This window comes from Microcebus murinus, chromosome 24 (assembly GCF_040939455.1).
Source record: "Microcebus murinus isolate Inina chromosome 24, M.murinus_Inina_mat1.0, whole genome shotgun sequence".
NCBI lineage: Eukaryota > Metazoa > Chordata > Mammalia > Primates > Cheirogaleidae > Microcebus > Microcebus murinus.
In genome coordinates, this window is record NC_134127.1 from 3127380 (window position 1) to 3140855 (window position 13476).

General features: G+C 38.1%; 1 protein-coding gene across 6 annotated transcripts in view; it reads left to right on the forward strand.

Annotated features, from left to right (window-relative positions):
* The window catches only part of LOC105866636 (disintegrin and metalloproteinase domain-containing protein 32-like), a 162704-nt gene that overhangs the window by 70762 nt on the left and 78466 nt on the right, over positions 1-13476 (forward strand). For all 6 annotated transcript variants that reach the window (XM_075997224.1, XM_075997228.1, XM_075997226.1 and 3 more), the window contains 2 exons: positions 2859-2940; positions 10489-10625. In XM_075997224.1, the coding sequence (XP_075853339.1) occupies positions 2859-2940; positions 10489-10625 (219 nt within the window). The remainder of the gene's footprint in view (positions 1-2858; positions 2941-10488; positions 10626-13476) is intronic.

Below are 13476 nucleotides of genomic sequence, written 5' to 3' on the forward strand. Positions count from 1 at the left end.
TGGTGTTTGATGACCATCTTTTATCTAGATGTCTGTACCTCTGGCAATACCAGGGAAGTTTTCCTCAATAAGTCCCTTGAATAGATATTCCATGCTTTTTATTCTTTCTTCTTCTCCCTCAGGGATACCTATAATTTGCATATTATTTTGCTTCACATAGTTTCATATTTTTCTGGGTCACTGTTCAGTTCTTTAACTCTCTTTTCTGCATGACTAGGTTAGCTCAACAGCCTTGTCTTTTAGCTCTGAGATTCTTTATTCTCCTTGGTTTGCCTCTTGTTGAAGTTTTCTGCTGTATTTTGAAATTCCCTAAAGGACTGTTATATTTCTTTTAGTTCTGTTGTAATATAGCCTTTCTTATGTTGTTTAGCTGTTTAGTGACATTTTAATTTTTTCCATTGTTATCCTGAAATATTTTTTAGGCTTCTTTTTGTTGGTATTTAACCTTTTGTTCAATTCCTGTCATTTTATTTGCCATCAATATTCTGAATTCCAATTGTGACATTTTCACATTTTTCTTTTTGTTGGAATTCATTACTGTGGATCTATTATGATCCTCTGAGAGTGTCAAACTAGCTTGTTTTTTCGTGTTTCCAGTAGTTTTATGCTTGTTTCTTCTCATCTGAAACCTCTTCTTTCAGATCAGAGTTGATGGGTTTGCAGTTCACTTGTTCTCCTTTGCTGGGAACTCTCCTACTTTGTGAGAAGGAGGAGAGGTCCTTAGATAATGCTTTTTTGTCCTATTCCAGATTATTGTCCCAGTGGGAGGGAAGTGGATACACTGAGATCTTGTAACATGGTTGTTCTCCTGTGTTGTCTCAATCCCCTGTGGTTGTCACAATCCAATCAGACCCTGGAGGATATTCGTTTAGATTGGTGTATTGGTCTTTAGGCCACTGTTGGAAGCTTGGGCAAGGGATTAGGGGAGTCCCTCTCTACTGAGGTGGGTATTGCAGGAGATTTCTCTTCCTGAGTCTCCCCATGGTGGTGAAATTGGCTGTTTGGTGAGGCTATCTATGTGATGGCCACAGGCATCAACAGGGTTGTATGGATTTGCTCCATCCAGGTCAAGGTATAATAGCAATACACAGTGGTGAGCAGCTTGTGGTTAGTGAGTCTATGGTTGGGTGCAGCTGTTCCATCCCACAGTGCTGTGGAGGCATGGCCCCCAAGCCAGCATGCGGGGGCAGGGACCCTGTTATGCTGGTTGGTGCTTGGGGTTGCAGGAGTGTGGCCGGCTGGCTGCTGGCACATGGTACAAAGGGGCATGGCCTGCATTACTGTGAGGCCCCCTGAGGGGACTACGAGACTTCAGGGGTGTACACGCCTGCCCACTGGTGCACCAGACTGGGGGTCGTGGCCCAACGGTTCAGAACTCAGGTCCATGGGGCCGTGGACCTCCACATGGTGTGCAGGATCTGGGGGCTTGTTTCCCCATTTGGTATGCAGGACTGTGGAGGCATGGACCTTGATGTGCCAGTGCATGGGCTGGGAGGCTTGGAGCACTGGTTGTGGTCCAGGCCTGCAGGGACGTGACCGCTGGATACCTGGGGCACTCTCTGTAAACAGGTCCTGCCAAGGCTGCTACCATTGGACTTCTCAAGCTCCACTCGGGTTCTCTGGTAGGGAGGGCATCCAGCACCTAGTCACAGGTGTGCAAGTGTATTTTCTCTACCTGGCCGATGTTGGGGCAGCTACAACAGAGCCAATTCTTGTGTCCTGTGTGGACCAGGAGTCCAGATCTGAGGACTCAGAGTGGCATCAGCTGCAGCAACCTGTGAACCAAGACCGGCAGGTCCCTGCTGAGCCTTATGTCCCATGCAACTTCACTATACAATATCCGAACAGTTACCTGAATAGCACAGAGGCCTGTGATGGTGACATGGAGGGACCCCCCAGAACTGGAGTCAGAGTGTCCACACAGGGAGCATGGGGCCCTGGGGCTCTCTTCTTTATCCCTTCTCCGTGTGTAGGGGTCTCCCCCAGGTACCTTCTGATTTGGCGAGTAACACTCCCTGTCCCTGTCTTCTTCACTGAGTTTCTCCCTTCATTTCTCCTATGATCTACAATGCTCTCTCCAAGAGGGTCCATCTGTAGGTGAGCATCCACGCGCGGTTTTCTATCCTCTCCCAGACGGCGGCACGTGCAAGCTGTTTCTAGTCCACCATCTTGGCCCTCCTCCTTAATGGTTGAGAGTATTCGCTCTGGATTCAGACTGCCCAAATTGAAGTCCTTCAGTAGCATTTATTAATCATGCTACCTTGACAGAATTACTTATACTTTTTATCTGATGTTTGATTTGTTTACTGGGGATAAAAATAATATCTACTTCGCTGGTTTATTTTGAGAATTAAGTAAAGTTCTGAGAGAATGATGCTGTTATTAATGACAGTTTATATGGGCCATTACTTTAATGCTGAAACAATAATGCTTGGTTGTGAAGCAATACAGTCATTCCTTTGACAAACTGCTCAATTTTTCTACATGGGAGTGACAGATTTTAATCCATAACATTAAAACTGTTTGTCACTGTAACTCAGCAAATTGTTTTTGATCAAAATGCTGGATGAAAGCCTTTGCTAACCTTAACCAAATGTGATGAGAACAGTATAGGCATCAAAAACATGCATGCATTGGATATGTTTCAGAAATAAAAAATATTTAACTGGTTAATACTAATATTTAATATTAGTTAAAACATCTTCCATATTTGGAACAATTAAGGCCTTATGTAAGGATTATAACCTAATTTGATTAAGACTAGCATTTTATTAGCTATCAACTTTAATTATTAGCAGAAATTCTCACATTTAAGTTATTCATTAAAATTAATTATAAATGTATACTTATTTATTTAGATATAGGGATTATCCACATTATGTGGGAGCAACATTTCCTGGGAAAATGTGTGTTACCCGTTATTCTGCAGGAATTGTATTGGTATGTAATTATTTAATCTTATTTAAAAAATTTACACATTTAAAAATTATCCAACTTGATGGTATGTATTTTATTGTTTACATTTATGTTTACATTTAGAGATTGCATTTGTTTTCCATTACTGTTAAAATTTTTAAGTGCAGAGAAGGAAGTATATTTTGTAGAATAAGTATCTTGTTGCAGTTCAGTATGTTTGGGAGTTAAAGTGGAATAAAAATTTCATAAAAACACATGCAGTGCTCAATATATAGAATAGTGTATCATGAAAAATTACTTGTAATTAAATCCCTATACACAAATAGCTTTTTTCTTATAAAACTGAGGATATATTCTTACAGATAAAATAGCTTAAAAAACAAAAAAACAACTATAATAAAAATAATTTAAAATGTTTCAAGAGGTTTGAACTCTGACAATATTTAAAAGAAACTTTTATGTGTATTTTAACTACTTATATTATTTATAAATATGTTTTATATATCAGAAGTCATTAGTAAAATAAAATACATCATTGAAAAATGATGTAGCTCTTTGGGATATTTTTCTATCCTTCTAAATTTTTTTAAACATATAAGTTCAAGCACTTTTTAAAAATTGACAAAGTAATTTATGTTAATCGTGTCAAATTTGTTAAGTATACATAGGAACATATAAGAAAATTCATATAATCTTGCATCTTACCACTCTGGTGAAGATATCACTATTGACAGTTTGATTGATATATAGCTTCTTTTTGTAAAGACTTTTACAATATTTTAATCTCTTACCTATCTCATAAAGCGACCCCCTTCTTTGCCTGTCTGTTCAATGCCATAAAGAACCTAAAATGGGTTACCCTTTGCAGATGGTTTCATCTCTGGAATCTCAGTCCTATTCCAAATATCGATGCTTCTGTTCTTGTGCCAGTGCCAGGCTGATTTAACTATTATTGCTTTATAGTACAGCTTGAAGTCAGAAAGACTGATGCCTCCCAGTTTTTTCATTTTACTTAATATTGCTTTGGCTATATGAGGTTTTTTCTGATGCCATACAAAGTAAAGAATTATTTTTTCTAGCTCTGTAAAGAATGATGATGGTACTTTGATGGGGATTGCATTAATTCTGTAGATCACTTTATGTAATATTGACATTTTAACGATATTCATTCTACCAATCCAGGAACAAGGTAAATTTTTTACATCTTTTTACATCTTCTACAATTTAGTTTTTAAGCGTTTCATAGTTCTCCTTGTATAAGTCTTTTGCATCTTTCGTTAAATATACTCCTAGAGATTTAATTGTCTTTGGGGCTGTAGTAAAAGGTATTGTGTTTTTGATTTGAGTTTTGGCTTGACAGTTCTTGGCATATATGAATGCCTCTGATTTGTGTATATTGATTTTGTAACTGGAAACTTTACTGAATTCATTATCAAATCTATGAGTCTCTTGGACGAATCCATGGGGTTTTCTAGGTATAATATCATATCATGGGTGAAGAGCAAGAGCAGACAAAAATATACAATGGGGAAAAGAATCTCTCCTCAATAAAGGATGCTGGGAAAACTGGATAGTCACTTGCAGAAGAATGAATCAGGATCCCTACCTCTCACCTCTCACAAAAATCCACTCAAGATGGATAACAGATTTAAACCTAAGGCATGAAACCTTAAGAATCCTAGAAGAAGATGTTGGGAAAACCCTTTCAGACATTGGCCTAGGCAAAGAATTCTTGAAGACCCCCAAACCAATCACCGCAGCAACAAAAATAAATGGGGTCTGATCAAATTAAAAAGCTTCTGCACAGCCAAATAAACTATCATTAGAGTAAATAGACAACCTACAGAATGGGAGAAAATATTTGCTCTCTACACTTCTGATAAAGGTCTAATGACAAGAATCTATCTAGAACTCAAAAGAATTAACAAGAAAAAATCAAACAACCCCATCAAGAAATTGGCAATGGAAATGAACAGAAACTTTTCCAAAGAAGACAGAATAATGGCCTGCAAACATAAAAAAAAAAAAAAGCTCAACATGTCTAATCATTAGAGAAATGCAAATCAAAACCACAGTGAGATGCCACCTAACCCCAGTGAGATTGGCCTGTATCAAGAAATCCCAAAACAACAAATGCTGGCGAGGATGTGGAGAGACAGGAACACTCTTATAGTGCTGGTGGGACTGCAAATTAGTGAAACCTTTGTGGAAAAGAATTTGGAGATACCTCAAACAGCTAAAAATAGAAATACCATTCAATCCAGCAATAGCACTATTAGGCATCTACCCAAAAGAGCATAAGACGTTGTATTATAAAGACATCTGCACCCGAATGTTTATGGCAGCACAATTCACTATTGCAAAGACATGGAAGCAATCCAAGTGCCCGTCAATTCATGAGTGGATAATTAAAATTTGGTATATGTTCATAATGGACTATTACTCAATTCTAAGAAACGACAGCGAGCTAGCATGGCTTGTACTATCCTGGATTGAGCTTAAGCCCGTTATCAAAGTGAGGTGACATAAGACCAGAAAAATGGGCTCCACATGTACTCGCCATCAAATTGGTACCGACTGATTAACACTATGGTGCTCAAATGGTGGTGGTGTTCACTAGGGATTCAGGGGTAGGGGGTGTAGACCTACATCTCAGGGATGTGGTGAGCACTGTGGAGGGAAAGGGCATACCTGTAACCCTTCCTAGACAGAGGCAAAAATATAAAGTGTAACCAAAATGTCAAAAAAAAGAAACCCAAACATTTATCGCGTGTCGGGCAGGTGGGAGGAGGGAGGTAGGCATGGGTGTATACTTACATAATGAGCGTGATGTGCACCATCTGGCGAATGGACATGCTTGAAGCTCTGACTCGAGGGGGAAGGGGAGACAAGACAATATATGTAAACTTAACAACATTTGTACCCCCATAATATGATGGAATTAAAAAAAAAAAAAAGAACCTAAAATGGGAGCTTCTAATTTAATGGTGCCATGATTATGTTCTCCGGTAAAAGTTTTCTTCTCATAGATACTAGTATGCAAATATACTGAACTTAGGGTCCTCCAATATATAAAATAAAAATTTATTCAGTAGGTTAGTTATTTGGTTTTATAGTGAGAGGAGCCACTTCCATCATCACCCCATTCTACTCTCAAACTCATGCCTAATGGCTATGGGGGAAATGGCATCAAGTTTAGGCTACTCCTTTAGGGTATTTTTATTAATAAAGTCATTACACTGCTTCACTTGACCAGAAAAAAAAAGATAAAATCATTAATGACATTCTTCTCATCTCTCAGGATACTGTCACTTACCTGGGCCACAATTGAGTCTTTAGCCAGTCATTTTACCTTCCCATTAAGCCAGCTGCTTCTTGGTTATGGACATGTGATAAGTAAATCTTGTAGTAATGAACCAATTTCCATAAATACTGTGCCACAAAATGTGACCCTGGTCAGAAGTGATGCTGTGTGGTGATGTGGGAGCCATTCTGTAAGCACATGATTGTGGTGCTGGCAGAAACACTGAAGACGGGCGAAGAAAACCTGCACCTGGAATATGTGGGGACAGGTCTTCACCCTTGAACGGATGAGTGGCCGATTGCAGTAACCCTATCTCCAGTTGACTGGCTAATCCAGCGGGGCGTTGTGCCGTGGTGGGGGCTCATGATTGGCAGGTCGGACGTTGGTGGCAGACAGCGTGCTTAGTTGTGTAGAACGCCATGTCGGTTTCAGTAAGAGGAGTTTGCTGAGCTCATGTAAAGCTGCCCTCTGCAGCCATGGCGACTTTAATTCATTGGTCATTTGAGTAAGCACTGAGGTGACCAGGGAGGAATGAATGTAATGTTTGAGGCTCTACAGTGGATATTGTATGAGAGGAGAGGTTTATATACTTATATGCTTATCTTTTCCTTAGACTTCCTTGTAACCAACAAACCTTATTCTTTCCCAGTTTCTGACCAGCCAGCCAACCCATTATCAACTGCCCACGAGTCAGCACCTCAGGCCATCTCCTTTAGGAAAGCGGACAACCAGAGGTGCTGCCTGGACTTATGCCCACTTGGTCTATTCAATAAGGCGGCGGTACCGCTTCTGGATGCTGCTGTCATGTCTTGCCAGTACAATCATAGACAAAGTCCATGCTTTTTCCTCCTCTTTTAACAACGGGTGTCCATTCAGTGTCACAAAGAGCAGTTGAGCTGTGGGAGAGGCAGCAAAAGGAACACGTTGGTACCATGGGAGTCTGAGATACCTGCTTGTGCAGTTGTGCTTTCTAGACCTGTTCAATGTGGTGTTACTGTGAATATCCACCTTTATGGTTTGTGGATGAAAGAACGTCTACTGTATGATGAGACATTTGGGTCATGGCCACTTTGTGCTAATGGTCAGGGTTTCAAACTTTACTGGGGCAAGTATCAAGCCAGGAGCTGCTAATGCAATAAATGGCAAATGATTCAAGGCAGCACATCCAAACATGGCATATGTTGCAATGATATCCAAATAAGGCCATCAAAGATAGTTCCTCTTTTGTTGTAGTGGGCTACATAAAGTACATAAACTTCTCTAATTTTAGAAGAGATGCCCTGGTATGTCATACCCTAGGAACTTAGCCACTGTGGTAGGCTACTGAACTGTTGCAGAATTTACCTCCTGCTCTCCAGCATGCAGTTATTTTACTAAAACATTTATGATATGTGTGCTACTGCACATCAAGCCTAGTAAGCATATTGTCAGCAAGATAATGGAGCAGGTGTGATGTTTTGTGGGCTGAACGATAAAGGTCTCTCTGGTCTGTTTTGTCACAGAGAGCAGGAGAGGACAGTTGACATAGCCATGAGTCAGGGTAACTGATCCCATACCACTACCCCCTTGTTGTAGGCAAACTCTTCTTGATTGTTTTTGCTGCTGATGGATAAAAGGGGAGGGATTTCTAGGTCATTTGCTCCATATCAGTTGCAAGAGGCTGTGGTGATTTGTTTCAATAAAAATACCACATTGAGAATCCCGTGTCTTTGCCATCGCCACAAGGTAAGTTTGCAATGATTTAGTCTTTCTCCACCTTTCATTTGGCCTTCATGCCAGGAAAACAAGCTACATGATGGTGTGATACGCACGCACCATTACTCCTACAACTTCAAACTTTGATGGTGGCACCAATCTATGCACTTCCCCCAGGTATGCCATATGACTTATGATTTATCATCTTGGGAGTGGTTCCAGGACCTTCCCCTTGGCCTTCTGTATCATAGTAGCTCTTGCTGCATTGTCGGGGAGCAGTGTGTGTTAGCATTTCTATTCCAGCCATAATTCTGGTATTCTAGGATGTATCTGCTGTTCTTTTGTATTCACTGTTAGATGAACTTGAAACAAGACCCTACTGACACCTTACCTCCATAAGCCTCCACTTTGACCAGTGGACTAAGGTGATACTCAGTTTTCCAGGGTACCTTCACTTCTGTCTGAGAATACAGTAAGCCCCCAAATTCCTAGATACTTTCTTTTCTTGTGTGCACAGTCATTCTTTTCAATGGCCATAGGTTCTTCTGGGGAAGGCTTGGGGGAATAGGCATAGTTTCACCTACAACTGCATGGCAGGCTTCTTCCTCAAAGGTGCTCTCTTCAGTTGAGAATCTCTGAGGTTGTGAACTGGTTTAGGGCTGGGAATCTGTGTCACAGCAACTCATGTTAAGTTGTTGCCACAAGACCTAGAATGTCAAGAACACCTTCAGTATCATGCCAGTATCAGGCATATATTTTTTTTTTTTATTTTTAGGGTCTCTGAAATAATTACCACAATCCCTGTGGGCCAATAAACTTTGATCATGTCTAAGTCCCTCTAGCTTATTGTGGTGATTGCACCTACCATGTCTTGGTTAAGCCCTGCCACATTGCCTATACCACTCCTGGTCCCATTATTCCCATTGATTTCAGAGAACCACGTTCCATTGCACTATCTTCCACCATCATCTCTCTATAAAATACAACAACTGAGAGATTTTGGGTGTGCCTTTCACTGAAATGTTTTTTAATGTCTTTGTGAAGGAGATATCCTTCTAACCCTCCCTGGAGCTTTATTTAAAGGTAGTTACCCAACTGGTATAGAAGTGACTCTATACCCATGGAATAGAGTCACTTAATATTGCTGTATTCCTGAAACTCAGCACTTCTTAACCATACAGTATGCCAGGGAAGTTCTAGTGTTTTGACCTCACTGACAGTAGGCTATTGTTACGTCCAACTTCAGTTAGCCTTCCTGGTAGAATACTAACATGACTTTTTCTTTGACTCAACACATTAAATACAAAATCCTAGATGAGTCACCCATTTCAATAAATTTTTTCTAGTCCAGCCTTCGATTTTCTTACTCTTTGATCAATCTCTTTCAAAGTGTAAATTAGCCCCTCCCAGAGCAGGACATTTATATTTCTCCTTCAAGACCATGTTGGGATTTAATTCTTAATATGGATCTGGAGGCAGTGAGGGGTAGTGAGACAAATGTCCCAGGTATTGTTGTCAAAACTTTGTTTTTCTAATGCACAGGCTTTCTTTTTGTTTGGAGAGGGCTTCCTCTGCTGGCAGGGGAAGCACGGAGATATTTGTCCATGTTGCTCTAACTGTTCTGATTCCAAGTTTCAGATTCCAGTGCTTTCCCTACCTAACCTGGGGGATTTGGGCTTGGTCCTCAGTCATGTCAATCCACAATGACAGGAGATCAGGAGTTACTTTAGTGCTGCTGCAGAAGTTTCTGATCACCTATTGGCATTTTCAGTTGCTCATTCACAGCTTTCCCTTTCTACTGTTCATTATGTGCATCCTTTAGGGCTGTCATAAGAAAATAATTAACACCAAAGTCTTTATTATTGCTATTGTCACCTTAGCAATTAAGTGCCTTGATATTCCTGACAACTTAGCCCTTATCTTATGCCAACTTTGGTGGTAATTTGAGAAATCATGATGTCATTGCATACTAGGAATTACCAGCATCCCATTTCTCTTTGGCAAGGGAGTTATCTGTACACTTGTTAAATGCACAAGCAGCCTAATCCAGGAATGTTATCTCTAGGATCTGCTTTCTGTGGTTTCTCTTGACACCGGTCACTACGTCAGTGACAGTCCCAGCAGGCAGTGGGCAGCACAACTTAAATTGGGTAACTTGGTTATGTGGCCACTTCATGAGCTGGGAGGAGATCGCATGGACTGTTTGAAATGAATGTCAGAGCTGTTGTAAGAAATTGGGTGAATTGAAGATTATGGTCCATATAGCTAAAAGTCTAATGTACATTTTCTTCATCAAAAGCAGCCCTTTTATATAGTTATGGTAGCTACCTAAGAATTATGTTAGGTGTTCGATTGTTAAATTATGGCATTGCTTGGCATAGACTCATTATGTTTGCAGTTCCATAAAACTTAATAAGAAGAGCTTCTTAAGAATCTTCTCATTTGTTCAGGAACCATATGTCCCTGCTCTGAGAGTTTAATAAACTAATAAAAATATTCATAATTAGAACATATTTTTACCACCCTTCAATGAATTGTCTGTTCTCTAATTTTTGTTGTTATTGTTGTTGCAGTATCCCAAGGAGTCAACTCTGGAGGCCTTTTCCGTTATTGTGACCCAGCTTCTGGCACTCAGTCTGGGAATATCATATGATGACCCAAAGAAATGTCAATGTTCAGAAACCACCTGTATAATGAATCCTGATGCTATGTAAGTTTTTTAAACAAACTTATTTATTGGTTATGATTATTTTGCTTTAAATATTCGAAGGGAAAATTTTTAGTATTTATATAGCACAAAGCAGCTATAAATGGACCAAGTTCATTACAAAATATAAACATGTAACTTTAAACGTAAGAGTCGTATGGAGGAAGATGTACCATTAAAGATAGCCAAGGATAACAAACCCAGTCCGCATTATACATTAGCAAAACAGTTTTCCTTAGGATGTGTATTTTATGAACACACTTCATAAGGACCTTTAAAAATATGTCAGAAGGCCATGATAAGTGGCCTTTGCTTTGGACAAAATCTTTTAGTTTGATTTTAGAATAGTTTGATATTGTGAATAAATCAACATCCAAAAGAATAAGAAGTCCTAGTTGGAGACCAACATTCAATATATAATATTTTTCCATTATTGAGATACTTCACTTGGGAGAATGGTCTCTAGTTCCACCCAAATCATTGCAAAAGGCAAAAAATCATCTTTTTTATGAGTGAGTAGTACTACATGGTGTACATATACTACATTTTATTAATCTGAATAGCATATGCTATTTTAGTTTATGAGAAAGAACTTTACTTTTGAAAGCAGTTTTGAATAGAGCTATCTTACAAGTATAATAAAACCATTGTTGGTCAGTAAAAATATACGTATAATATTTATATGACTGGAGAAATTACTTGACTTTGCTTAGATTTACTTTTCTCATCTTTAAGTGGAAATAATTTTGCCTATTCTCTTAGTTCACATGGTTATATAAGAATAAAATGAGAAAACAAAATGGGAAAATGTTTCTAAACTGTAAAATTCTTTAATTATGTGATGGATTAGCTACAATGATTTGTATATTTTCCGATATTCTCAAAATAGTATATCAGACAAGCTACTGCAGGTGTCTTTAGTGTTTTACTGTTTTTCTGTTTGTAATAGCCTGTGATAGGTATAAGCTATTCATTACTGAAGAACAATCAAAAGTTAAAAGTGAGAATAAGGAATTAACTTTTGAAAACATTATTTTCATGGTTACTTCTAAGCACCTCCTAATGGTTAAATCTTATATTTTAAAAATAGCTCAAACTCAAACATATACATGCATACACACACACACATACACATAAGTATAATATAAATTAGCTCTAAAAGGAATTATATGTGTATATACACATATCCATATATGTACACATACATATCCATATATGGATATATAATTGGTATATATATCCATATAGATAAATCACACAATAGAGAATAAATAGTCTGGGCTTACTATTCATGTGACCAACTATTCTCAAGTGTGCTATGACAAGATGCTTTATGTAGGTCACTCAAAGCCTAGCATATTGATGATAATAAGGTTAACAAATATTACATTGTACTTACTATGTGCTAGAGACCATTCCAGGCACTTTACATATATTAACTCATTTGATTCTCACATCTCTGTAGGGCAGATCCTACTATTCCCATTCTTACAGATGAGAACTGAGTTATAAAAAGATAATTACCCTTACTTAGGTAGCTAGTTTGTGGCAGGCCTGGGTTTTGAATCTCTGTTAATAAACCTTTAGAATCGTATGGTACTTTATAAAAAAAATAATGTTTAATATGATTTCAAATATAATCTTCAATTTCTTACAAATTGTGGTGATATATGTAGGGTGTTACCTCAGTTTTTACAAAATCTAACAATACTATATATCTGTAACTTGAATTTATGTAGTATATATCACACATTATGTTCATTCTCAAAGAAGGCATATAAATAAAGTATTATTATTTCTATTTAATGTGTTTATGGAAACATCCCTGGAGTATACCTAGCCTTAGTGACTCTACATTGGATACATAAGTTAATTGGTGACCAAACTTCAGCAGGTATCAGTGCTACAACCAGTAATTTATTTATTGGGAACCTATTATAAGCCAGAGAGTTGAATTTTGCACTTTACTTATTTAATAATATCTAATCCTCACTACAACACTATGAAGTAGATGGGTATTATCCCTATAATATAGATGAGAAAACTGACACTTAGGGAATTTAATCACTTTGCCTAAGTCATAGAGTCAGTATCAGTCAACAAGTTTATCTAATTCCAAAGCTCTGTTCTGTTCTCTACACTTCTTATAGAAGAGAGTTAATATATTGGCATTAGCTTAAATTAAGTAGCAAGAGAACATTAGTATGTATTTGTACATTCTTCATTCTTACATGTCAGTACTCTTTCCAATATATAATTTTGAGGTAATACTCTACATTTATTGTTGAAAAAATATTTACGGAAACCTAATAATTATACATATTTATGGGGTATATGTGGTGATATTTTGATATATGTGTACAATGTGTAATGATCAAATCATGAGTTCAGAATATCTGTCACCTCGTACCTTTATCATTTCTTTGTACTGGGAGCATATTAGATCTTGTAGTCTAGCTATTTTGAAATACAGAGTAAATTATTGTTAACTCTAGTAACCCTTCTTTGCTATTCTTTCACTGTAACTACTCAAAAATCAACCTCTCTTCATGTATTTCCCCACCCTTCCTGGCCTTTGGAAACCACCTTTCTACTCTCTACCTCCATGAGATCAACTTTTCAAACTCCCACATGAGGAGTGAGAACACGTAATTAGTATTTTCCTGGCTTATTTCACTTCACAGAATGATGTCCAGTTCTATACACATTGCTGCATGTGATGGAATTTCATTCTGTTTAATAGACATTTATGTGGATTCCATATCTTGGCTATTTTGAATAGTGCTGCAATAAACATGGAGTTGCAGGTATCTTTTCGATACACTGGTTTCCTTTCTTTTGAATAAATACACAG